General features: G+C 46.6%; 1 protein-coding gene across 2 annotated transcripts in view; it reads left to right on the top strand.

The window, feature by feature from the left end:
* Positions 1–24,520, top strand: part of LOC116752735 (kalirin-like) — a 117,692-nt gene that overhangs the window by 44,262 nt on the left and 48,910 nt on the right. For both annotated transcript variants that reach the window (XM_032629489.1, XM_032629488.1), the window contains exons 4-12: positions 10,860–10,990; positions 15,442–15,508; positions 17,358–17,461; positions 17,643–17,712; positions 18,035–18,121; positions 18,952–19,044; positions 19,810–19,860; positions 20,732–20,809; positions 24,130–24,315. In XM_032629489.1, coding sequence (XP_032485380.1) covers positions 10,860–10,990; positions 15,442–15,508; positions 17,358–17,461; positions 17,643–17,712; positions 18,035–18,121; positions 18,952–19,044; positions 19,810–19,860; positions 20,732–20,809; positions 24,130–24,315 — 867 coding nt within the window. The remainder of the gene's footprint in view (positions 1–10,859; positions 10,991–15,441; positions 15,509–17,357; positions 17,462–17,642; positions 17,713–18,034; positions 18,122–18,951; positions 19,045–19,809; positions 19,861–20,731; positions 20,810–24,129; positions 24,316–24,520) is intronic.

Here is a 24,520-nt window from a genome sequence, read left to right as displayed (position 1 = left end):
TATTTGGGAGCGGGATGAGCTTCAGAATTTCTAGCAAGTGGAGTTGGGATTCATTAAAATAATTTTTACAACGGTGTAAAAGGAATTTCTAAAAGTTCACCCATTCTAGTGTCGTGCAGTTACTTTAATTCTGTTTCCTTCTATTTGTTCATATGCGTGTATGTTTTATTTTTATAATTATACTAGGCATAGGATGTGTTCATTGTTTTATATTTTTAATATTTATAAATTAAATAATAATGTTTAATATTTCCTAAAATCTTACTGATTTTACCTTCAGAACTATAATTTTAATAACTGAGGAGTATTTCACTTATGTGATGTATCGTTATATGTTTGACCAGCCTGTTTGGGGATATCCTGGATTGTTTCCAGTTTTTGCTGCTCTGGGTAATACTGCTACAGATCACTTGGTACATACAGCATTTGTTCTTTTGACTTCTGTCCTTGGAATAAGTTCCCAGAGGTAGGATTACTAGAGCAAAGAGTAGATAACTTGGACTTCCAAAGAGATTTAAGTTCCTTTCCTGCTTTCCCCAGGAGAGGAAAAGAGTGTTGCTCTCTCTTAATTACATTCATTTGATTTTTTTTTAGCCCATTTCAGAAGCAAAGACTTACCTAAAGTAAGTCTTAGCTTAGACAACAAGAAGCTTCCTTTTAGAAATTCTTCCCCATAACTTAAAGGACAGACTTGAAGCCACAGCCTGGCCAAGATGTCCAACTTTCTACTCCCACGGTCACTGTGCCCACGCGTCCTGGGCCCTGGGAACTCCGTTGTCCTCTGCTTTGAAGCATGGGGTGGGTTAAAGCTTACACAGGGTTAACCGTTTCTCTCCCAATTTCTTCTCAAGTAGGAATAGGAAGAAAAAAAAACAAAACAAAACACTGTCCCTCAGTGAGCAGGAATGCCCAAACCGTTGACCAGACAGTCCGGTAGACCAGTCCTTACTGCTGGTGTGAGGGAAGGAGGAAGGCCCTGGGCTTGAGCCTCCTTTCACTGTGAACAGGGTAGTGCCTGGTTGCTCCAGCATGAGACGCACAAGTCCTGCTAAAGCCCTTTATTACTTCCCTAGTGTTTCAGTTTGGGGGCCTTACCAGAAACAGCAGTGTTTGTGGAGGAGTGCGTGTGTGTGTGTGAGAGAGAGAGAGAGAGAGAGAGGGAGTGTGTGTGTGTGTGTGTGTGTGTGTGTGTGTGTGTGTGAATGGGGGAGGCGGTTTCTGTTCCTCACGTGCCCTGCTCTTAGCATTTCTGCTTGACACATGGTGACAGTCTGTGTTGAAGATCTACATGTAAGTAAAGTAAGGACAGTTTCTCTTTGGACACACTCGAGGCTAGGTTTATTGACCCTCATTTCCTGGAACAGCAGTGGGCAGCCCTGTAGTGGCCAGAATCCTGTCTGCCCCCTCCCCGCTTGCTGTCAGTGGATGCAGCCCTTCCCTGTTGGCCTCCTGGGAGCTCAGTGACCCCTCCCCTCAGCTCCTCAAGAGGTCTGACTAAAAAGAGCTTGGTCCCACCCCTGCTTCGCTGCCCCACACCCACGCTACCCCCATCTCCCTCTGTCATCTCTTCCCTCTAAACAGAGAGCTTTGCCTCCCTTGCCTGCCTGAAGCTTTGGACTTGCTGTGTTGCTGCCTAATTGCTATTCCTCGTGCCTCGCTAATCTGCTTTTCCTTTGCTGCTCAATGTCTTGCAGTCCTCCTCTTTGCTAGCAGCCCGGCAGGCTTCCACCGAAGTACCTACTGCTGCAGACCTTGTCAGTGCAATAGAACAGTTGGTCAAAAGCAAGCTGGTAAGTGTGGGTCCTGGAGGCAGTTCTGCATGTTTCATCTCTATGCGGCTTTTAAACCCTTCTCCACTTGAAAATGATGGATACTCTCTAGGGAAAGCTGCCTCGTCATGATTTTGATTACAGTAACTCTCTTTTCAAATATCCTAGCTTATAGAAGACCAATGAAGTTTCACACATATGACCTTCTTCTTTTCTTTCTAATGTTTCTTACTAATTAAAAAAAAAAGCTGGTATTTTTAGTACTAGTGTCAAACTCCTGAAGGTCGTGCCTTTTCCTGCCATCTTTCCCTGTCCCACGCAGGGAGTTGAGTGCTCTCACGGATGCTGCATTGACTTCTCGAAGCCCATCTCCCTGACCACTCCTCACTACCTCTCCGTCCCTCTCCACACCGACCCATATACCCTCTTCATTCTGCAAATAACCATTAAAAATTTTTTTTCCTTAAAAAATCATCCCGGGGCTTCCTTGGTGGCGCAGTGGTTGAGAGTCCACCTGCCGATGCAGGGGACACGGGTTCGTGCCTCAGTCTGGGAAGATCCCACGTGCCACGGAGCGGCTGGGCCCGTGAGCCATGGCCGCTGAGCCTGCGCGTCCGGAGCCTGTGCTCCGCAATGGGAGAGGCCACAACAGTTAGAGGCCCGCGTACCACAAAAAAAAAAAAAAAAAATCATCCCTTTTTTTTTTGCATTTTCTCTTTCACCACCTGAGCATGGGCCCTGACCTCATGCCCAGAGTAGCCATTGCTTAATCCTTCTCCCCACCATCTGCCACCGGCCTCAGGCTCCCATGATTGGCTCCCTCCTCGGTGAGGGCTCCCTGTCTCCCTCTTGCCTACACGATGATGGTCTCCAACGTGGGGGAGACTCGAAGTACACAAGATGGTTTTTTGAGGTGCTGGAACAAAATATTAGAATCTCTTTAACTCATCATTTTAAAATGGTTTTGTGTATGTTTTATTATGTACATAAGGGTAGTACAGGAGTACAGAAATATAATTTATAAATAAATTACATGTTTGGGGGGTTCATGACCAAAATTATGTTTACTAATTGACGTATATAATCAAAGTTTGGAAATCCCTGGCCCATAAAGTCCGCACTTACCTAGTAGTCTAATGTTCTGCAGCCTATTCTCCAACTTACCTTCCCAACATCCATGTATTATTCCGGGCGATGAACTCGGCTCCAACTAAATTATTTTCTGCACTGTCCCCAAACATGCATTTGGTTTTCCTCCCCCCAAATCTCTGTTCAAACCACCCCAATTCTCTAGAATGTTGTCCTTCTTCCTTTTGCTTGTCTAAAGTATAACAGCCCCTCAAGGTCCCACTCAGATCTCATGTCTCCACAAGAGCTTCCCTGACCAGCCCAGGGACGTGTTTACATCAGTAAACACTTGTTTCTAAAAGTCTGTGATTTTCATATTTTGGATTACCGTTTTCCTCCTGCTACTGCTCACCTACTGCTACTGCTGGGCACCTCAATGGGCCTCTAGTTTGTGTGATCCATGGGTCAGGTGTTAAACATGTGAGTACAGGTGTTGAGAAGTCCCATTAGAGCAAATGTCCCAGAGTAGAAGGAGTGTAGGATAATGCTGGAGCTGATCGACCCTGTAACAGGCCCTTTACAAATGGCTATTGGATGAATGGCCTTTCAGTGGTGATTTTACCATAATAAGGCTTTAACTTTTTCTTCCACCACTAGCTACTTCTTGAGGACCTGCAGTGAGCCCAGAATTATAGAGATTTCTTTGGCCAGACATATAAAACCAAGCGTATGTCATGGAAAGGAATGCAAGAGAAGTAGTCTGATTTCTCAGAATCTTCTAACCAAAATTCGATCCTTTCTCCTTTCCTCTACTTTCTGTTTCCTCCCATCTCAATATGTACCCACTGTGGGGTAGTGACGGAGCACCAGTAGTTGGTTGTTTCCTCAGCTGCGTTTGAGAATACGGAGTTACGTCTTCACCTCCGAGACTGGTATGCCTATTTCTCATGAGCTCTCTAGCTTAGAAGAGGATAAGATCTAGAGCCTGTAAAGGTTCTGGAGTTCTTATTTGACTGTAAGTACAAGAGTGTTCCAGCTGCCAGAATACCCAGTGTGGTCATAGGCTGGGTTAATGAAAGTACAACATACAGATCCAGGGGTGTCATAGCCCCATTGTACTCAAAGCTCTTCAGACCATGCCCGTCATGAGTTGTGTGGAGTCATGTATCGGGTTCTGAACTTGGCATTCTAAAATGCTCTTGAACTCAGTGGAAGGGCCCTCCCTGGAGGAGGAAACCAATACCACGTGGTCCATGTCATTTGATGGAGAGTTGCAGAAACTGGGGTTAAGAATGGGGAGAAGAAGTTAGGAGACAGAAGACACATGAGAGCTATCTTCTCATAACTGAGCACTGCTGTGGAAAAGAAGGGCTGGTCTCACTCTTGGTTGCTCCAGAGGGCAGAACGTGTGGGTGGAAATTAGCTCAGTATAAGAAGAACTAATAAGGTCCTTCCCAATTTACAGAATCTGGGAATATTACAGGGGCATCTGGCATACTCGGACTTTTATATCTAGGGCTTAGGTTCTTTCTGATTTCTATTTTGGTTGCTCAAGTGATGGCACTAAGTGCTGTAGTTAGAAATCATTTCCAGGAAGGATCCTGAGTCAAAATGATTGGCCAGAAACAACCTGCAAACTAATTCCATTACCATAAAACCTGAGACTTCAAGTCACGTGACAGAGCAGTTCTCCTCCGTTCCCTTACCCTGCTGCTCTCTGCCTGGGTGCACCTTTCCAATAAAGTCTCTTGCTTTGTCAGCAAAAAAAAAAAAAAAAAAGAAAAAAGAAATCATTTGGCCCCCCGGCTCCACCCAGAAGCCATAAGATCCCTTGTGTCCCTGAGTCCCAGAGCTGCCCTTGGTGCTGTATGGTCACGTGGTCATGACTGTGCCAAGGCTGTGGCCTCCAGCAGTTGTGATCTCTCCTGCTGGAAAGCTGCTGTTAGGCAACCAGGACAGCGGTTCCCCACTCACCTGCAGATAAAACCCCGAAGACCCCCGGAAACTCCTTTGGCGAGTCCTTCTGGGCATTAATGGATACTTCTGAGGTCTCACCTGCCAGCCTTGGTCTTTAATCAGTGCTTTTGTTTGCCAAGAGAGCATGCCCACCCCCCTCCCCCCAAAGAGAGCTCAAATACTTGTTCTGGGTTTTGTATTAAAGGTATTGTCTTTAACTCTAAGCCAGAACTAAGGCTCCCCCTGCTTTTCCCGTGTGATTTTTAATAAAGTTTTTCCTAGACGTAGGGACTGGCAGCGGTGGTGCTGAGTGTATAAGGAATCAGAAGATCTAGATGTTAGTCCAGTCTCTGCTACTTATTGCGTAGCCCAGGGCAAGTTACTTCATCTACTTGGGCCTCTCTTTTATCTCACTTATCAGCGATGATTCTGTCCACCTGAATCTTATCTCAAGCGAGTCATGTTGAAGACTGAGTCAGGTGTGAATGCACTTTGTAAGCTGATAAGTGAGCATCCCACAAATGTTAGCTCTTAGCTCGTTTGCATTGTGAAGAAGCAGGGAAAGGGAACCAGTCATACTTTATCTTCTGTCGTCACACCCTGAACACAGTATTTGTCAGTAAGTAGATCCTGGTTGGGTGAATGTTGCAGGGTAAATAGCTTAGCAATCTATGTAATTTGGCTTTATTCCTCAAGTTTGAGAAGCAAGAGATTCCTGGCCGTAAGGGAATCTAGTGTGTTTCTAAACAGCCCAGGATTCCGTCACCTGCCTGAGGTGAATGTTTAGGCCCCTAAAAAGCAAGCCTCCTCCCTGAGCTCCCGTCCTCAGGTGGCACGTCACAGTAGTTTACTGGGCTCAGGATGGCACTCGCAGACCCTTGGCTGAAAATCTTTAGGGAATGGACTGGCCAGGACTGAGCTCTTGGTCAGTCTACCTGCTGGCCTGGCATCCTGAGAATTAGTCCTACCTGCTTCAGCAAGACTTCCTGCCCTCTGGTTCTCCTACTTTGATAGCATTCACCTCCCTAGGTCAACCTGTGGGCCACAGAACGTGGCTAGGGCAAGGCTGCATTTGTTGTGGGTGTTATGCTCTCCTTTAGATGAATCAGCTTGCTCTGTAAAAGGTAGAGTTAACAAGTTCATTGTCCAAACGGGAGGAAATAATGACCCCCTCCCCCATCATATCCAATATGTAGATGTATGCTTTCAGGAGCTGAGTTCCTCTGGCATCCCTCTGTGGAAAAGATTCCTGAGCTTGTTAAAATGGAATAGCTTAGATATCCAACAAAAAATTTTATCCCGAAGTCACAAACCTGTAATGTCATTTGCCTGGAAAATCCAGATCTCAGTTTTTCTACTATAAAATGTCTTCCCTACCCTTACCCCCAACCCAAGTTGCCTGGGAATGACTAAGATCTAATACTTTTTGTCAAGAGATTTCATACTAATTTGTATAAATTAGTATAATTTATAATTTGTATGAAAGGGTGGGACAGCTAAGGGGTTGGTTGTGGGAGGTGGTGCTGGATCAGCTCCCGGAATGCTGTTTTATCAGATGAGCTTTGACTGAGAGGTTTCATATAAAAGTTTCATATAAAACTCTTTGAGTTTCGTTCAATAAATTCTCGGAGTCCTACTATGTGCCAGTCCTGCCAGCACAGAACCTTCCTGAATGGAGCTCACAGGCAAGGGTTGATGCTCAAAAATCCTCTCCTGCCTGGACTGTTGCAACCGTTTCCTCCCTGATTTCAGCCTGACGTCTCTTCACATGACTGCTGGAGGGATCTTGCTTTTCTTTTGTTTTTCCTTTTTAAAAAAAACTTTTAATAGTTCTTTTCTGTAATAAAAGCAATTATATGCTCATTCAGGAAAAATTGGAAAAATGACAAGAGTTTAAACACAAATTATATCTCATCATATCATCATCTAGACATAGTCAGTGTTGAAATTTAGATATTTTTAAAATAATGTAGTTAATCATAGAGTATATAAAACTTAAGTCCTGTTTTCCTTTTACTGTCATATCAGATACATTTTCCCAGGTCATGAAAAGCTCTTAGGAGCATTAAGACTGATCTTTCTAAAACTTAAATCCAATCATGTTACTTTCCTGCTTAAAATTCTCCCATCATTCGTCTTTGAAGGTAAAGTCTCTATTTTTTTTTAATTGAAATATAGTTGATTTACAATCTTGTGTTAGTTTCAGGTGTTCAGCATAGTGATTTGGGTTTTTTGCAGATTATATGCTACACACAAGGCTTCTGATGATCTGATCTCTGCATCCCTCTCCAGCGTTGTCTATTTCACTCTCTACTTCTTCTTTCCCTATTTCCCACTCCCCCCAACTCACATAACACACAGTTACTTGCTAATCCCCCTCTCCCCCTGCTTCACACTCTGTGTCCTACCTATACCAGGTGGCCTTCAGCTTCCCAGGCTGCCCTGTGTAGTTTCTCAACTTGATCCTTTAGTCACAGTGCTCCTCCTGCCTGGATCATCCTTCCATTGGTGTATCCAGTGAAATCCTTTCCATTTCTCAGTACTCAGTTCAAGCATTGCCTCTTCCATTAGGCCTTTCCCATCCCTCCCTATCCCATCATAGAGCTGCCTGCTCCTTTTTTTCATCCTCCCCAGAGTACCCCTCCTACCTAGAAGAATGCCCACTGTAGCTTAGATTTTGGTGGGCAGGCAACCACGTCTTATCCATCTTCATTTCTCCAGCACTTTGTAAATATTCAGCACATAGTAGAAGCACAATAAATATTTGCTTAAGTACAAACAAATCAGTCATAACACTGTGTAATAAATGCTGTTCGGGGGTGTGGAAAGGGTGCATATGGGAGACCAGAGGCAGGGCATTTTCTGGGTATGTGGTCCAAGATCGAGCTGACAGGAAATGTGTTCATTTTTATTGTGGCAGTAGCCTTCCTCCATACTTAATCTTCTTTTTCGAATCCTATTTGCATCTCTGTTCCCTGACATGGCACCAGCTATAGGAGCACCCATTTGCAACATTTGTTGCTTCCTCCTTTGCACACCTCTTCCTTTGTCTGCTGAGACTACTGTGGCCCTGAGGGCCAGACAGGGCAGAAGTCCTCCCTGGGCAGCACAGCCCACCACTCATCAACCAGCCATCACTTCCCATGTCCCCCAAGGAGCAGCACAGACAATTGCAGGTCACCCATAGTTGCCCTTGGCTGGGACCTCGTATCCCAACTCTAGCACAGGTAGCCAGGTTCTCAGAAGGAATCACTCTTGAATTATTATAAGTATTTATAGCCAATGCCATTATTTGAGACAGCTAACATACAGCTTAGCCAAACCCTATATTTCCCTCTACTTCCTCTCTCACTGCCTCTGCCTTCCTCAACTCCATCCCAGAGAGTCCTTCCCCAGAGATAACTTGGGCTTCTTTGCTCGTATAACAGGTCGGGCAAGAGGAGATGGAACATATCTCCCTGTGTGACACTTTGGACTCCTCAGATGTCCTTCATTCTGTAGAAGAGTTGAGAGTGGACCACGCCAAGATGGATGGTCCACGGAAGGGCCTTGTAGCAGAGATGTAAGCCTGTTTGCCACGCCTTGCAGCCAGCACCCTGCCAGCCAACAAGCTACAGAACAAAGACTAGAACAGGACAGTGGGGACAGTGGGAGGGGAAGTAAAAGGCACGTAATTGGATCAGTCACCAGCTGGGTCCATCTGCCTGGGGAGCCTGTCTCTGGTGGTGGCACCAGGGGACATGTCACATGTCGTTGGAAAGCCTGTCTGTCTGGTGGCTTGTCAAACCTCAGCACCAAACACTCATTTCCTTAATAACTGGATACAGTTATTATAAATTTAGCTAAACTCTTCTTGACCTTTCTATATTTTTAGCCTAGGCTGCTTCTCTGGATGACAACTTCCATGGTTGATAACTTGTTCTGAGATACCTTCATGTCAAGTTAAAAGCAACTCTCTCTCTCGAGCTTGAAGACCCTGTCCTCTTAATGCTGGCTTCTAGTGTTGGTAACAAATTCATGTTTGGCCCTTGGCACAGGCCTTTGATTTGGGGATGGAGTGGGGGGAAAGAAGGTTGACATCTCAGCTTTAAGTTTTTCAGCCTCCAATTCTAATAATCCCCACCTGTTCTCATATAATGGCCCCACTGGTCACTTCATTCGCTTTTTGTTTTGTTTACCTGGGCTTTTCCTACCTCTATTCAGCCTATGTTGAAATACAGCAGCTAAGTGAGGTTATGACAGATACTCCAAGTGTGGGTTGTTTAAGACCATGCTGAAGGCTTTTGTTCCTACTACCTTTGGGGGCACTTCTTTTTTTTTTTTTTTGCGGTACGCGGGCCTCTCACCGTTGTGGCCTCTCCCGTTGCGGAGCACAGGCTCCGGACACGCAGGCTCAGCGGCCATGGCTCACGGGCCCAGCCGCTCCGCGGCATGTGGGATCTTCCCGGACCGGGGCACAAACCCGTGTCCCCTGCATTGGCAGGCGGACTCTCAACCACTGCGCCACCAGGGAAGCCCTGGGGGCACTTCTTGATCTTTGTGACTTTAACCGTAGGGCTGATGTTTTCAAAGACGGCTGAAGTAAAGCCTTTCCTTTTCCTACAGCAGTGGCTGTAGTAGACAGTCGTTTTGTGTGGCTAGTTGGGATTACTCTCCCATATTTGTTTTCCATTTGCCCACCGTGACCTTGGTCTCCAGTCTTACTGTTTATCCACATGGTTTCTGCCAGTTTGCATAATGAAATGCTAAGCTGCGTGCTCTTTCTTCTACAGCACTTATAAAAATGTTAAGATTGACCCCATCTTTTAGCATCCTTATTGTTAATACTTCCATCCATGGGGGCAGTGGGGGAAACCCACCACTGTAGAGCATTTTAAATTTTTCAAGGGCTTGTACACCTATTGTCTCTGACTTTTCCTTAAAAATCTGTAGAAAGGAGAGACCCAACTTGAAAATGGAGAAAAACTGAAGCATAGAAGAATTTTATCTGTCTCCCTTAAAATCATCCAGGGACTGGCAGATCTAGGATTAGAATCCTTTACCCTTAGCTCTTTTGAGAGTAACATATTAATCCCTTTAACTTGTTTCTTTTCTTTCTTTTTTTTTTTTAATTTATTTATTTTATTTATTTATTTTTGGGTACATTGGGTCTTTGTTGCGGCACGCGGGCTTTCTCTAGTTGTGGCGAGCCGGGGCTACTCTTCATTGCTGTGCGCGGGCTTCTCATTACGGTGGCTTCTCTTGTTGTGAAGCACAGGTCCTAGAGCGCACGGGCTTCGGTAGTCGTGGCGTGCAGGTTCACTAGTTGTGGCTCACAGGCTCTGGAGCGCAGGCTCAGTAGTTGTGGCACGTGGGCTTAGTTGCTCCGCAGCATGTGGCATCTTCCCGGACCAGGGCTCGAACCCGTGTCCCCTGCATTGGCAGGCGGATCCTTAACCACTGCGCCACCAGGGAAGTGCCCCTTTAACTTGTTTCTTCGTCCTGCAGCACCTTAATTAAAAGAGATGAAAGGGATTAATAAATGAAAGAAAGCCCTTGGTAAATAACCTTAGCAAAGATGTTTTTAGAAAAGGCTAAGTCTGTTTACCTCTTCTTGTCTACATCTCATCGGCCTCTTCAAAGAAAATCGTAGCTGATATAACAAACATGATTTTACTGAACAAATTCTCCTATCACTGCCCTCCCCTTGTCAATTCACATTTGGTGGTCCTACGAGTGAGGATTTTCTTTCCTCACTGCTTGTTTGGTGTAGAATTGCGACGATTAGCTTTACCTCTGGAGCTCTTACCCGGAGATCAGTCACTTTGACGGTGTTCATTATGTTCGGGAGATTGGCGGCCCCTGACACCAGGTACATCCTAGTTGCCTGAGAAGGTGGCGGCTCTGGGCTCCCTGCTGCAGGAAGATGGGGGTCTCTGGCCTCCTGGTGCTTCCCTGAAGTTCAGTGAGGACAGCCTTGGTTACTAATCCACCAAGTTGGCTGTGGCTGGGCTGGGGGGACACAAGGACTTCCAGACCACTTTCCCACGTTCACTTCTCTAAGGCTGTTCATTCTTCTCTTTTCAGAGTCTGGAAGGAGGCTCGTACCGGGGGAGCTTGAAAGACCCCACAGGCTGCCTGAATGAGGGCATGACCCCACCCACACCTCCTAGAAACCTGGAAGAAGAACAGAAAGCCAAGGCCCTGAGAGGCAGGATGTAAGTGCTTCCCCAGACTCCAGCCTGGTGCACGTGTATGCAATGGACAAGGGACGGGGTCCCGTGCAGTTTGGGGAGAATTAAGGATTCCCCACACTGTGTTTCCATTGGCGCCATTCGTTCTAAGTAAAGGTGACCGGTCTATACGGTGTGACCTTGATCAACAACGAGCTATTTGGCACTGACTTTAAGGATTTTCAGCTGAATTATTTTCTGTAAGATAAGGGCTATTACTGACGGTGTGGTTATAACCAAGTCTGTTAGAAATTTAAAACATGCTGATAAAAAACAAAACAACAAAGGTCAGGGAACGGTGGGACCATTATTGTGGCCCCATATCAAAGACTCCACGTTAGAAAGTCTGATGGAGTTTCATCTGAGGAAACGTTTCCCCACATGTAGGAAAGTAACGTATAGGAAAACGGAGCTGTTGAGCTACCATGCTGGGTTCTAGCTCCACCCCTTCTCCAGCGGTTTTATTTATTTAAAAAAAAATTTTTATAGAGTAATATTTGTTTTTTGGGGGGGTTTTTTAGCCCAATTTTTTTAAATTGAGATACAGTTGATGTACAATATTACATAAGTTACAGGTGTTACAACACAGTGATTCACAAACTTTAAACGTTATACGTCACTTATAGTTATTATAAAATACTGGCTATATTTCCCTGTGCTATACAATATATCCTTGCTTATTTATTTTACACATAATAGTTTGTACTTCTTAATCCCCTACTACTATCTTGCCCCTCCCCCTTCCCTCTCCCCACTGGTAACCACTAGTTTGTTCTCTATATCTGTGAGTCTGTTTCCTTTTTGTTATATTCACTAGTTTTTTTTTATTTTTTAGGTTCCACATACAAGTGATATCATACAGTATTAGTCTTTCTCTGTCTGACTTATTTCACTGTGGGCTGAGTTCCAAGAGAGCCTCTTTACTTTTAGAATGGTTAGGGGTAAATACAATTCACATTGGCAGTCCATTTCACAAGAACCCATATGTTTTGCAAGGTTTGAGTTATCTACCGTGACGTGAAGTCAATCTTCTGTTACTTGATTTGATCAAGAAGATGGCAGCACCATTACTGCGGAACTGCAGTCCCTCGGTTTTGTTGTTTAGGGTTTCACTCTGTGTTGCACGCAGAGCTGCTGGTGAGTCTTGCACATAGCTTGATGTGTGAGAGATGGTAAGCACAGTGAGAATGGGATAGGCAGGCGGAAAAGGTCCCGCCCTGTTGCGAATTAGCCTGCCCTTCTGCCTCGAACTAGTCACTCCTTTAGCCTGGTCATAGACATGAAGATTAGCAAAAATAAAGGAGGCCAGGTCCTTCTGTTGCCTGCAGATAGACGAAGTGACCATTTATAACTGTTACCAAGGAAACATCATAGCTAGGGCCTGGCCCCAGAGCAGGGCTGTCACCTCCTAATGGAAATGAGCAAGTGTCATGTAAGTGCTCTGGTTCCATATTTACCCCCTTACCTTTATGGGTGCTCAGGGGAACCCCAGGAATAGAATAGGGGTAAAGAAATACCATCCCCAAAGGGAAGTTTCTTAGGACTTATACAAAGCTGCTTCTCCTTGGCTTTTCAGTTTTTACATAGATGAGGCAGGGTTGGAGCTGATGTTCCAGTCTTGTCAAGCCAGAGCAAAACTTATATCAGGAAGGTGAAAGCTTATATTAGGGGGGTAACCTTTACGGTGACAGGTGTTCCTTGGCAAAGCTTATCTCTACTCTTGTAAAAGGGCCTTTGAACAGTCATTTAAGTCATTATCTTGCTTCCAGACATGATATTGTCTAATTTTGCTCCAACAGGCAAAGGCTTGTTGCTTCTTTTACCCAATTCATTCATTTCTTCCCCCTCTCCTCACTCTCTCACCCTCCTCCACATATTTTCACATCCTGCAGTGTCCCAAAAATCCAGGCATTAGAATGAGTCATTCCTTTTACTGTATATTGTCCTTATTCTGCTATACTTTATGGTCACGATGAAAGAGAGGATGTGAAGCTGGAGGCTGGGGGGGATAGAGAATTGAGACTCAATCCAGTAAGCCCTCAAAAGGTTTAATGAGAGCTCCATGGAGAGAAGATGTAAACAGACAGTTATTTGTCCAGGAGAAGAAAAAGGCCAAGAATGGACTTAATTGTCTTCAAGTTTTAGCCACTCATTTATTCAACAAATGTTTGTTGAGCACCTGTTATGTACCAAGTGCTTGGCGTACAGCAGTGGATAAAACAAACAATAACAACAAAAGAAAAGTCCATGCTCTCGTGACACGTTTACATTCTAATGGGAGAAATCGTACAGTAAACAAAATTTAAAATAAATCATGTAGTATGTTAGAAGCTGGAAGAAAAGAAAAAATAGTAAGAGAGATTGGGAGTATGGATGAGGCCATGTTGCGGCTTTAAATGGTTCTGACCAAAGCGGTCTGCGCAAAGACCAGAAGCGGGTAAGGAACTAGCCTTTAGCCATGGAGGAAACGTATTCTCGACACAGGCAACAGCCAGTGCAAAGGCTGTAAGAGATTTTTCTGTGGAAGGCCAGCCATTCCCTACCATTGTGAAGGACAGACGTCAGAAGTAGGTCTGACCTGTAGCTGGAAGAAGTTTAGTTGGACCAAAGAATAACATTTACTTTGTAAATAACCTTTACTCATAAGAACTGAACATGAAAAAAATTGCTTTATTGTCAGTTCAATTTATTTGACAATTGATTGTGTACTGCCTTGAGATGCATGTAGCATAAATCTTTTATGTACCTTTTCAGAATGTCTTTTAATGTGTCATTATCTCTCCAAGTGTTTTTCATCAGCTCTTCAAGGGAGGAGATGCTAGGTCCACTGGCAGCACCTAGTCTAATCCTCTTCCCTAGAGGCTGGAAAGCCCAGGACACCCTTCAATGTCAGCAGGTAGCTTAGCATAGAAATACCACCTAGAGGCAGAGAGCTGGACTTCATCTCCAGAAGGCCCTTCAGGCCCCAAATTCCCACTCTAACTTTCCTGTGGTTTTTCTTCTACCACCTTCTTCCAAGTGGTAACTCGGACCATGCTAAAGATACATTTAAATGCTTTTATTTGGCGTTGCCAGTTCCTTCCTGTGGCCTGAAACACATAATTGTGTGTATCAGAGACAGGGAGCTGGTTGGAAGTGCTGGGCATGCTGATAAAGAAGCCTGTGTTCCCCATCGCCCTGAGGCTCTAGGCCCGGGGATTCGGTGGCTTCTCTGTGCTGTATGGACAAGAATTTCAGAGGACTTGCTTCCTGGGTTCAGAACGGCTACTACCCTTGGGCTGGGGCCCCTCTTTGACATCCTAGAACTTGATCCCTTCTGCCACTCGGGTCAAAAATGCAGTTGTATGGCTCCAGGCTAAACTCTTTCAAACTTAGGTAATACAAATCAGACTCCATTAAGCTTCATACACCTACCCTGCCCCTGTGCACAGCCATACGTGTTTTATGTCCAGCTCTTTACTGTCTGGACAGGAAGAAAGAAGTGTTTGGGTTTGACGCCTCAGGGACTCCAGAGAGCCAGTCTGAGTCGTTTCACCAGGCAGCGGGCGACAGTGAAAGAGCAGAGTCTTTGGACTCTTGTACAACTGGGTTCAAATCCCAGCTCTGCTTCTCACATTGTCGTCTTGGGTGATACTCCCTCGGTATTTCCATCTACATAAACCAGGGCTTATAGTACTCACCTTCTCATAAGCTTGAGAAAAGCCAGCTGAAGCAGCTGGCACAAAAGCAACTGTTCTAAGAGGAAGAAATCATTAACAAGAAAGAAACCAAGAAAGTAAATGTCCTCATAGTGATTAAATCCCACATCGGGTGGGGATGGGGATGTGGCCACACTCAAAGGGGTGATTAGGGAATCTTTCTGGCCTGGACGGGGGATTTTTGCAGGCCAGTTACCATGGATGCCTCTCTGAATAATTGTAGCTTCTGTATCTCAGACACTTCACTTGATGACAGTGTCTCTGAGGCCCAAAGGTTGCTTATCAGACAAATGTCTTTCTCTTCTTGTTAAGCAAAGAACAGAGCTGACACGAAGGAGGAAAAGCCTCGTGCTGACCCCTTGGCTTCGAAGCTTTCATAACTCAGTTTTGCCCAAGTGACTGTTATTCCTTCTGCCTTGTGTCTGTACAACTCTTCAGTTGTAGGTGAGGGAGGAGGAAGCATAAGGAGTAGGAGGACAGATGCTGCGTTGTGAGCATTGTTCTTCTGGCTGTTGCTGCCATCTGGGAAAGCCTTCTCAGCCCCACTGCCCTCAGCTCCTGAGCAGCGGGGGCCTCTCGTCCAGAGGGCACCAGCCAGCACCTCCCCCAGGGTGCCCAGCGTGGGTTTGGGTGGTCTTGTCACAGAGACGCCAAAGTAACTTTCCTGTGAACTTCAGTGTGAAGATTTCTTGCTTCACAGTGAAGAGGAACCCTCACTGTTCTTAATCTCCTGCTCAGGTTTGTCCTGAATGAACTGGTACAGACAGAGAAAGACTATGTGAAGGATCTGGGGATTGTGGTAGAGGTGAGTACATGGCTCAGGGTGGGTCTGTGGTCACCCAGCTAGAGGCATATTGGACCCTACCTGGGCCCCATGGTGTTTTGTTTTGTTCTGTTTCGTTTATTTATTTATTTATTTGTTTTTATTTACTTTTTGGCTGCATTGGGTCTTCGTTGCTGCGCGCGGGCTTTCTCTAGTTGCGGCGAGCGGGGGCTGCTCTTTGTTGCAGTGTGCGGACTTCTCATTGCGGTGGCTTCTCTTGTTGTAGAGCACGGTCTCTAGGCGTGTGGGCTTCAGTAGTTGTGGCTTGTGGGCTCGGTAGTTGTGGCTTGTGGGCTCCAGAGCACAGGCTCAGTAGTTGTGGCACACGGGCTTAGTTGCTCCGCGGCATGTGGGATCTTCCTGGACCAGGGATCGAACCCATGTCCCCTGCATTGGCAGGAGGATTCTTAACCACTGTGCCACCAGGGAAGTCCTGGCCCCATGGTGATTTAACTTGACAGTATGTATTTTACTCTCCCTGGGTATTTGTAGAGATGAAACTAAAAATGGTAGTAGATCAAATAGAATATGTAGGTAAGTTTTTTTCTTTTCCCCTTGAAATATTATAAGAGATTTAGAGGAGGGTAGGGCCCCAAATGTTGCAGCCTCTTAGTTAGACCTGAATCCATTTCACCTTGTTTTAGGTGACCAAGTTGTCTCCAGAGCTTTTCATTGGTATCTAACCAATATATATATTAGTTATAAATATATATATATATAACCATAAGTATAAGAATATACAGACATATATTCTTCACAGTTATGAGCCACCATGGGCACTAAGCAAGTCAAGCAGGTCACTCTTAGTGAAACCTTGGGGCTTCTATGTTTCCCTAGTTTGCTACCAAGAGGACAAAGAAGAAACCACCAATAAGGCGAGATTGGCAGGTCCACAGTTAAAAGTCAACTTGATAGTAAATAAAACAGCTCTCTCCATAGGGGTTTACTTTAGGGGGATTTAGACACTTGGAGGGAAAAGTCTAAGAAACTAAATGGATAATTTAGATGCCTTAGAGCCCTGCTGTTAATCATCTTAAACGACGGGATGTGAAGTCTAAAAAGTGAATGCCTGATATCTGAATCACCTGCTGGTTCCTTACATTGGGTCCGTAAGCCCCCATCCTATGCAGTCTGCTGATTTAGGGGTTCGTATTTACCTGTCCTGAACCTTGGATACACAGACTAACCTGGCAGATAGAAGACTTGAATTCTAACTTGGGGAAAGTTATCCTCTGTTCCAAGGTGGGATGGGGGCAGCTAGAGTTGTAGCAGCCTCCATAAGCAGTCCAGCCTGGAAGTGGAAGGCTTGGGAATCTGCAGACTGAGGTCCAGGGAAGTCAGACATCAGTGGTGTGACTTAGACAAATCACACAATTCCCCATGCACTGGCTTTCTCATCTTTCGATGGGGATAAATGCTGGTACAACCTCAGAACCTGATTTTAAAACTGAGATAAGATTATATATGATAGCACTTTACAGAATCGAAAGTATTCACCTATTAAGACTTATTTCTAGGTCAAACACATGTAGTTTTCAGCCTTGAAAGACGTAATTAATTGGATTGGGAGATGGGAGAAGAACAGGCAACTTTCTTCTTTGTCCTGCTTTCTTGCGGGGGCTGGAGACAAAGAAAGGGACCCAGAACTTCACAGAAGTTTTGTCTGTCCCTCTACACAAGGGTGAAGTCCTGGTTGAGTGCGGAGAAACCACAGAAGCCCTTGGCCGCCTCCTCACACGCAGCGGGGGCTTCCACGGGGCTGCAGGGTGGGGCTGGGCCCAGAAAGCCTCCTCATGAAAATGCTTTACTCACCGTTGCCTCCGCCCCGCAGGGCTTCATGAAGAGAATAGAAGAAAAGGGTGTCCCTGAGGACATGCGAGGAAAGGATAAAATCGTGTTTGGAAATATTCACCAGATTTATGATTGGCATAAGGAGTAAGTGCTACGTTGCCCTGACGATCAGGGGGTCTTGGAACCCAGGACTCTCCTGTCCTCCCGCTGTGTCTGACCTTAGGGGTGGGGTTTGGGGAGAGTCTTGTGTCATTCATCTCACCACTGAGAAATGATACAGTTCTGAAGAATGTGCCTTCCTTCTCTTCTCTCCATCCTTTTATAGTGTTTTCCTGGGTGAACTGGAAAAATGTATCCAGGAGCAAGACAGACTGGCACAGCTCTTTATTAAATATGTGAGTGTTGCCCTGCGTCCCCCCCACTCCCCCTCCCACCATGCGCATTTGCATGCATTTTACTGTCCCTTCCCTCCTCTGCTCTCCCTTCTCATCCCTCTCTGAGCCGTTGGGGTTTTTCCTCTCTTTCCTGGCAGTTTGGAAGATGGGCTCTTGCCCACTGTGTTTTTCTCCTCTGTCCTTGATATTTAGCCTCCTTGGTGCGGCCCCAGAGCATGGGCCACATCTTTGTCCTTCGTCTCTCCGCCCGTAGACCAGCTTAGCACTCTGAGATGGAGCGCGAGGCACAGCTGCCTGAGCGCCTTTCCCTCTGCCTTTGCAGGAGCGGAAGCTGCACATCTACGTGTGGTACTGCCAGAATAAGCCGCGCTCCGAGTACATCGTCGCTGAGTATGACGCCTACTTTGAGGTAAGCTGCTCGGACTTGGCTGAACCACGGTGTGGGCAAGACGCTCAGGCCGGGACCACCCCATTCACAAACACCAGCCATCATCCATCCGTGCGTGGCCCCCTCACGGCACTGTCCATCCCTCAGGACAGGGAGGGCTGCCTCAACAGAGCCGTTAGCTTCTTGGCTAAGTTCTCGTCAGCTCCTCTCCTCTCAGAGCCCCCACTGGCAGAACGACTCTGTAACGCAGAGCCCGCTGCAGAAGCTCCGGTCCCCCTTCCGTGACCCCGGAGCCCACTGCACCCACGCTCTTCCTCACCGGACCCTGGAGGCTGCTTGCTGAGGACCCTCAACAAGGGGCTCACAGCACCTTGTACGTAGCCTCTGCTCCCGTTCCCCGAGGCCCGGCAAGCACCTCAAAGTGTTTGTGCTGCCCCAACCTGGAGCTGTTTATTTTGCTGGAGGAGAGGCAACACCATCACCTGGAAAGAGCCCTTGCCTGAGTGTTTGCAGATCTGAGTTGAGGGCCCAGCCCGTAGGCTTGTGGTGTCCCAGGGGAAGCCCTTCATTTCTGACTTGGCCGTGGAGTGGGAGAGAGAACAGAACACCCATGCCAGCTTGTCCCTGGGACTGGGTGTGACAGAGCTTGATAGGTAAGAAGGTGATGGTGAGATGTGCTTTGTCGTGAATAACAAAATGAGGTATCGTGTAGGCAATTCTACCCATTGCGTGGTTTGAAGATTCTAAACCTTTATTGGCAAACACGAAGACCTGCCGTCCTTGCCTTTGAACCCCTATCCAGAGCACCCCTTTGGTTCCTTTTCCCCTGATGTAGCTCCCTTGTGTTCCAGGAGGTGAAACAGGAGATAAATGAAAGGCTGACACTTAGCGACTTCCTTATCAAGCCCATTCAGAGAATAACAAAGTATCAGCTGCTCCTCAAGGTAAGAGGGCTGTGAGCCCCGCCCAGAGCCAGAGCAGGGTCTTCATCAGGCTCTGAGTTAGGGAGCAGGTCAGCTCGAGGTTCTGTCTCCACCACACTTTCCCTGTGAACTAGTTGGGGGCATGTGTGGGTTTTTACCTTTTACCGGCTGGTTGTTTGTGTCAGCTTTGCCCCTGAATAAATTGCATGCCTGTTGTTCCTTCCTTAAGGTTGGGGGTTATTTGATTTTCTTTTTTCCAGATCACTTTCTTACTTTGTTGCCATCACTGACTGACTTGGTACCTTTAAAAACTAAAAAATAATAGCATAAAATCAGAATAGAATACACAGAGGAAGAAAAGGAAAGGCAAAGCCCTAGGAACCTTAGATGAGTGAAACCTAAAATTTGATCATTTTTTTACTTTTTAACATCATTTAGTTTGACTTGTCTTACAGAAATATGAAGCAAATGAGAGATTTGACAGTCCTTTGTCCCTTTCCTCCTTGTCATCATTCCCCTTTTGTCCCTATTCACACACTTTCTCTCCCCTTCACCCCTCCCGCCCTTTTCCCATAGCTCTGAATCTTTGAATATTCCGGGGGTTTTCTCTGTGTGATTACATCCACCATGACTCACAGCTTCATATCTCAGCTACTACAAAGCATTGCCATCTCTGTGGGGAAGGAAAGTCTCCTGGGTGTCATCTTGGTTTTTACGATGCTACGTTTTTTATAGGGCTCTATTTTCCTAACTGGTTTCACTCTCCCTGCTTCCCCCACTTGCTAGGACTTCCTGAGATACAGCGAGAAGGCTGGTTTGGAGTGTTCTGATATCGAGGTGAGTTTTCTGCTTGTAATGCTGGTGGCTCTTATGGGACAGTTATTGGATGTCTGCCCCTAAAGGGGAAAGATTGGCTCTGGAGCATGGAGAGTCCAGGCTGGCTCCTCTCAAACAGCAAAGAGCCCCTTGCAAACAGCTGCCCAGCAGGATGTGTAGTGGCGAGTATTAAGGAGCACATTGAACGTTTTTTGAGAATCCGGTCCAGGGCCAGACCAGAGCTTAGCCCCGCTCATGTTCTCCTCATAGCTCCCAGTGACATGTGGTGCGAAAGGGTGGTATTTTAACCCTCTAACATCCTGCAGAGATTGGGTGTTTCATCGTGCGGCTTTATCCATGAATCCAGGTACTATTTGAGGTTGACATATAAATTATTCCGTTTTCACTCCCTCCCCTGTCCCCGAGGATTACTCCCTAAGTGAAGTCCTTAGAGACAATGTCACCATGGGGATTATTTTAAGCCAGGGAGGTTACAGACCATTCTGGCAGGTTATTTTAGGTTAAAACCTCTAGTATTTCACAAGCAAGGCTAAGCTGTTGCTTCGGCAGCCAGGGAGCAACAAAGAGAAAAAGAAAATGCAAGAAGGAAAGCAAATGGATAAACAGAAGTGGGAAGGTTAGGAAAAGGATGGGCTGGTAGCATCCTCCCCGCGTGTGCTCACTGATTCACGTGGAGCCCCTGCACGGATGACCAACAGCCCCCAGCTTAGAACAGGAAAGCCCTCCCTCCTCTGAAGTGGACAGCAGGGACCAGTGTCCTTTCCTAGGATCAGGGAGCCCCCAGGAGGCCCCTGGCTTCCAGCATGGAACCGCCGAGCCCCCTACCCGACTGGCTGCTCCCCGCCCTGACTGCTGTTGTTCTTTCCCACAGAAAGCAGTGGAGTTAATGTGCCTTGTTCCAAAACGCTGCAACGACATGATGAATCTGGGGCGCCTGCAGGGCTTTGAGGTGAGCCCTTAAGAAGGCTTCTTGGGCTTCCCTGGTGGCGCAGTGGTTGAGAGTCCACCTGCCGATGCAGGGGACACGGGTTCGTGCCCCGGTCGGGGAAGATCCCACATGCTGCGGAGCGGCTGGGCCTGTGAGCCATGGCCGCTGAGCCTGCACATCCGGAGCCTGTGCTCTGCAGCGGGAGAGGCCACAGCAGCGAGAGGCCTGCATACCGCAAAAAAAGAAAAAAGAAGGCTTAGCCCTCTCCCTTCAGGGCAGCAGGAGCCCAGGCTTCCCTTTGAAGTCCTGTGCGCGTGTTCTCTGCCTCTCTCACTCACCGCGTTTGCCCTTGTGCCCGGGCCCCTCTGGATCACAGGCCTGGAAGGTGCACCTATTTAGGACCTCCAGTGATAGGGCAGCCAGAGGAAGTCGACCAAGCTGCAGTCAGGATTGCAAGGGGCTTGGAAAGACCCCAGATTCTTTATAGCTCTGGACGTGCTGATGACCTCTTCCCTTTTCTGGCTTGCTTGAGAAATGCCGGGAATGTGAGGGAGAACAGGACTACGTGATGAGAGTAGAACAGAGGGGAAACGGAACACTTTTTTTTGGAGAGGGTGGTTCTAGTAAACGGGTCTACATAATGGCTGGCTTTTTAGCTAAATGAATTATTAAAGCTCTAAAACATCACAGTGCACATTTCTGTTCTTTGACAAGAAGAATCAAGTCTTGGGACAAACAGCTAGATGTACCCAGGGTTTGGATTTCAACAAATATGCTAGTGTGCTGAGGCTGCCATAACAAAGTACCACAGACTGGGTGGCTTGAACAACAGAAATGTTATCATCTCACATTTCCAGAAGTTAGAAGTCCGAGATCAAAGGGTAGGCAAGGGTGGCTCCTTCTGAGTGCTGTGAGGAAAGGGTCTGTCCAGGCCTCCCTCCTTGGCTTGTAGATGGCCATCTTCATGTTCACATGGCATTCTTCCCGCATCTTCACATCGCCTTCCTTCTGTACATATCTCTGTGTCCAAATTTCCCCTTTTTGTAAAGACACCGATCATGTTTGATTAAGGCTCACCACGATGACCTCTCTTTAACTTGATTCCCTTTGTAAAGGCTCTGTCTTTTGATAAGGTCGCATTCTGAGGTGCTGGGGTTAAGACTTCAACATCCAAATGGGAGAGGGGATTCAGTTCAACCCATAACAGTGAACGTTAGGAGAGCAAATTGACTTTCCTGGTTTAAACTTAATACGTGGTTGTTATTCATTTATATCCACACTTCTAACTAAACATAATCTGTTTTAAATATTAATACGATAAAACTGGAACTGATGCAGTTATTGACTGGTGCTTAGTTGTTGAGCCCCTTAGAGAAAGATGTGGATCTTCTAATCCTGTTTCCCATTAATCCTGCAAGATTTCATCATTCATTTTTTTCCTCTGGCTAAACTAGAATAAAATAGACATAAGGCAGACTGGTATACAAGTAAAGTTAGGAAGTGCTATATTCGGGTTCGGGTTAATGAGTTGGATTCACGATGGTCTTGAGCCAAATTCTTCTGTCCTTTTTGCCCTTGCCGCCCATCCTGGTGTCCCTGTCTGATTTCCATTGATTTGTTGTGACCAGGAACTATGTGGAGGGTCCTTTCTGCTGTTCATTTTTTTCACAGGTTCTTGTTCTCCACGGTAGACGTGAGGCATTCGAGAAGCAGGGTCACGCAGCAGAAATTCACCCCGAGTTCTCACACGGTGTTTCTTTAGTCATGCTAGATGACGTTGTACCTGTTCCCTTGGAATTAGGCCAGATCTGAGCCTATTCTGAACAAAAGTAATTCCTTTTGCTCTTCATCCTTGATGTCCCTGTGTTTTTCTGAGCAGGAGTCTGGCTTGGCTTTCTCTTGGCCTCTGGAGGAACTGGCCACTGACAGGAGGAGCGGCATCTGATGTACCTTCTGACCCAAGTCAGACTTCACAGGGACTGTGTGGTGCGTGGTCGTGTGTCCACAGAAGGCCACACGCAGGAGGGTGGAATTATTTTCTCTTTTAAATCAAGCACCACCATCTCCTTTTTTCATCAAGCCCTAGAGAATATGCTTTGCATTCCTTCAGCTAATTGGGAAGGACCATGAACGTACTTGCATTCCTTCTGAAGTCCGTGGCTTTGGGTCAGGGAGAAGTTAGCCCCTTCCCTTTGATTCTCTCCCTTTTAAATCCTCTAGCTTTCCCTTTGGCATTGACAGGGCTATAACTCATGGGTCAGGCTCTTGTGTAATATTAATAGAGCTTTTAGGGCTGGTCACTGGCTTAATATTAACTTCGGACCAGGGTAGAGATAAGCCTGTTTGGCTGCTGACCTTGACAGTAAGGAACCACAGTCCAAGCAGAGGGCAGGCGTTTCTCAGGAACATGAAAGGAAAATGGCCTGTGTGTTGGGTAATGTTTGGAACAAGGCGTCACAGAAAATAGCCCACATTTGCGCTAAAGGGCAAAAGTTGTCACCTGAGAGTACAGTTCAGAGGAGGCCCTCTGGCCACTATCTCAGGTGCCAGTGTCTTCTTGTTGCAGAACAGTAGAAAAAGCAGTAGCATCCGTGAAGACTTGCTGGGTTAGGCCATATTCCCTTTGAAGACGTGACGATGTTTCTGAAAATCTGGTTAGAACTGGCAAACCAGATAGGCTCCACCTCCTACCCCGAGTGTCAAGTGATCTGGCAACTGGAGGCATTGAAATATAGGCACCTGTCGATAGTATCTCAACTGTAGCTGCTGATCTGGAGCAGGAGACTAAGACCTCAGAATTTCCCCATCCTGAAATAATAGAAGAGAGGAGCCTGACTCATCTGATTTCTTTTTGTGGTCCGGCCTCCATCACTTCCCTTGGCCCCAGGTTGGTTCTAGGTTCATGGCTAGCACCCCAGGTCCTGGCTGCAAGGGCCAGGCAGGCACACCTCTCAGAGCTCCGAGGACAGAAAGGCCACTTCCAGCTCCAGCATCATCTACTTTCTGTTCTCCTTTTAATAAAAAACAAGAGGGGCCAGCATAATTCCCCAGCATCTTTTTAGCTAAAAATTTTACCTTCCTTCTGGTGTTTTCCTGGAGCTGCTTCTTAGTGGTTCCGTAGCCTCCTTTCCCTTCCCTCCAGGGCCCTGTGTGAACGGGAAGGTGGCCACAGTCTGCCCTCGATGTCTGGGTGGGCCCTGATTCAGTCTCTTACTAGAGCCTGAGGCTTTTGCTGTCAGGTCTGTTGTCCATGTCCCAACAGAGGGAGGTTCTGTGACCTAGAGGGTTGTGGTCATCTCCCTGTCTCTCACTTACTTCACCCCAGTCCTTCTTTCCGTCAGGGCACCCTGACCGCTCAGGGCAAGCTGCTGCAGCAGGATACATTCTACGTGATTGAGCTGGATGCCGGCATGCAGTCGCGGACCAAGGAGAGGCGTGTGTTCCTCTTTGAGCAAATTGTCATCTTCAGTGAACTGCTCAGGAAGGGATCCCTCACCCCAGGCTACATGTTCAAAAGGAGCATCAAGGTGAGGATCCAGGTGGGGATGAGAAGGGGCAAAGGAGAGTCACACTGGGGGAGCCTGTCCCTAAGACAGAGACACTGGCATGAGTGAGGATCCAGAACGTTGAAGATCTTTCAGCCTAGTAACCTTCGGGATTGAAGGTTGATTATCTGTGAGAAAAAGTGACAGGCTCGGTGCCAGTCTCTAACATGATCCTGCAGGTTCTCCA

Source organism: Phocoena sinus, chromosome 4 (genome assembly GCF_008692025.1).
Source record: "Phocoena sinus isolate mPhoSin1 chromosome 4, mPhoSin1.pri, whole genome shotgun sequence".
NCBI classification, from domain to species: domain Eukaryota; kingdom Metazoa; phylum Chordata; class Mammalia; order Artiodactyla; family Phocoenidae; genus Phocoena; species Phocoena sinus.
This window is presented reverse-complemented; position numbering and strand designations above follow the sequence as displayed.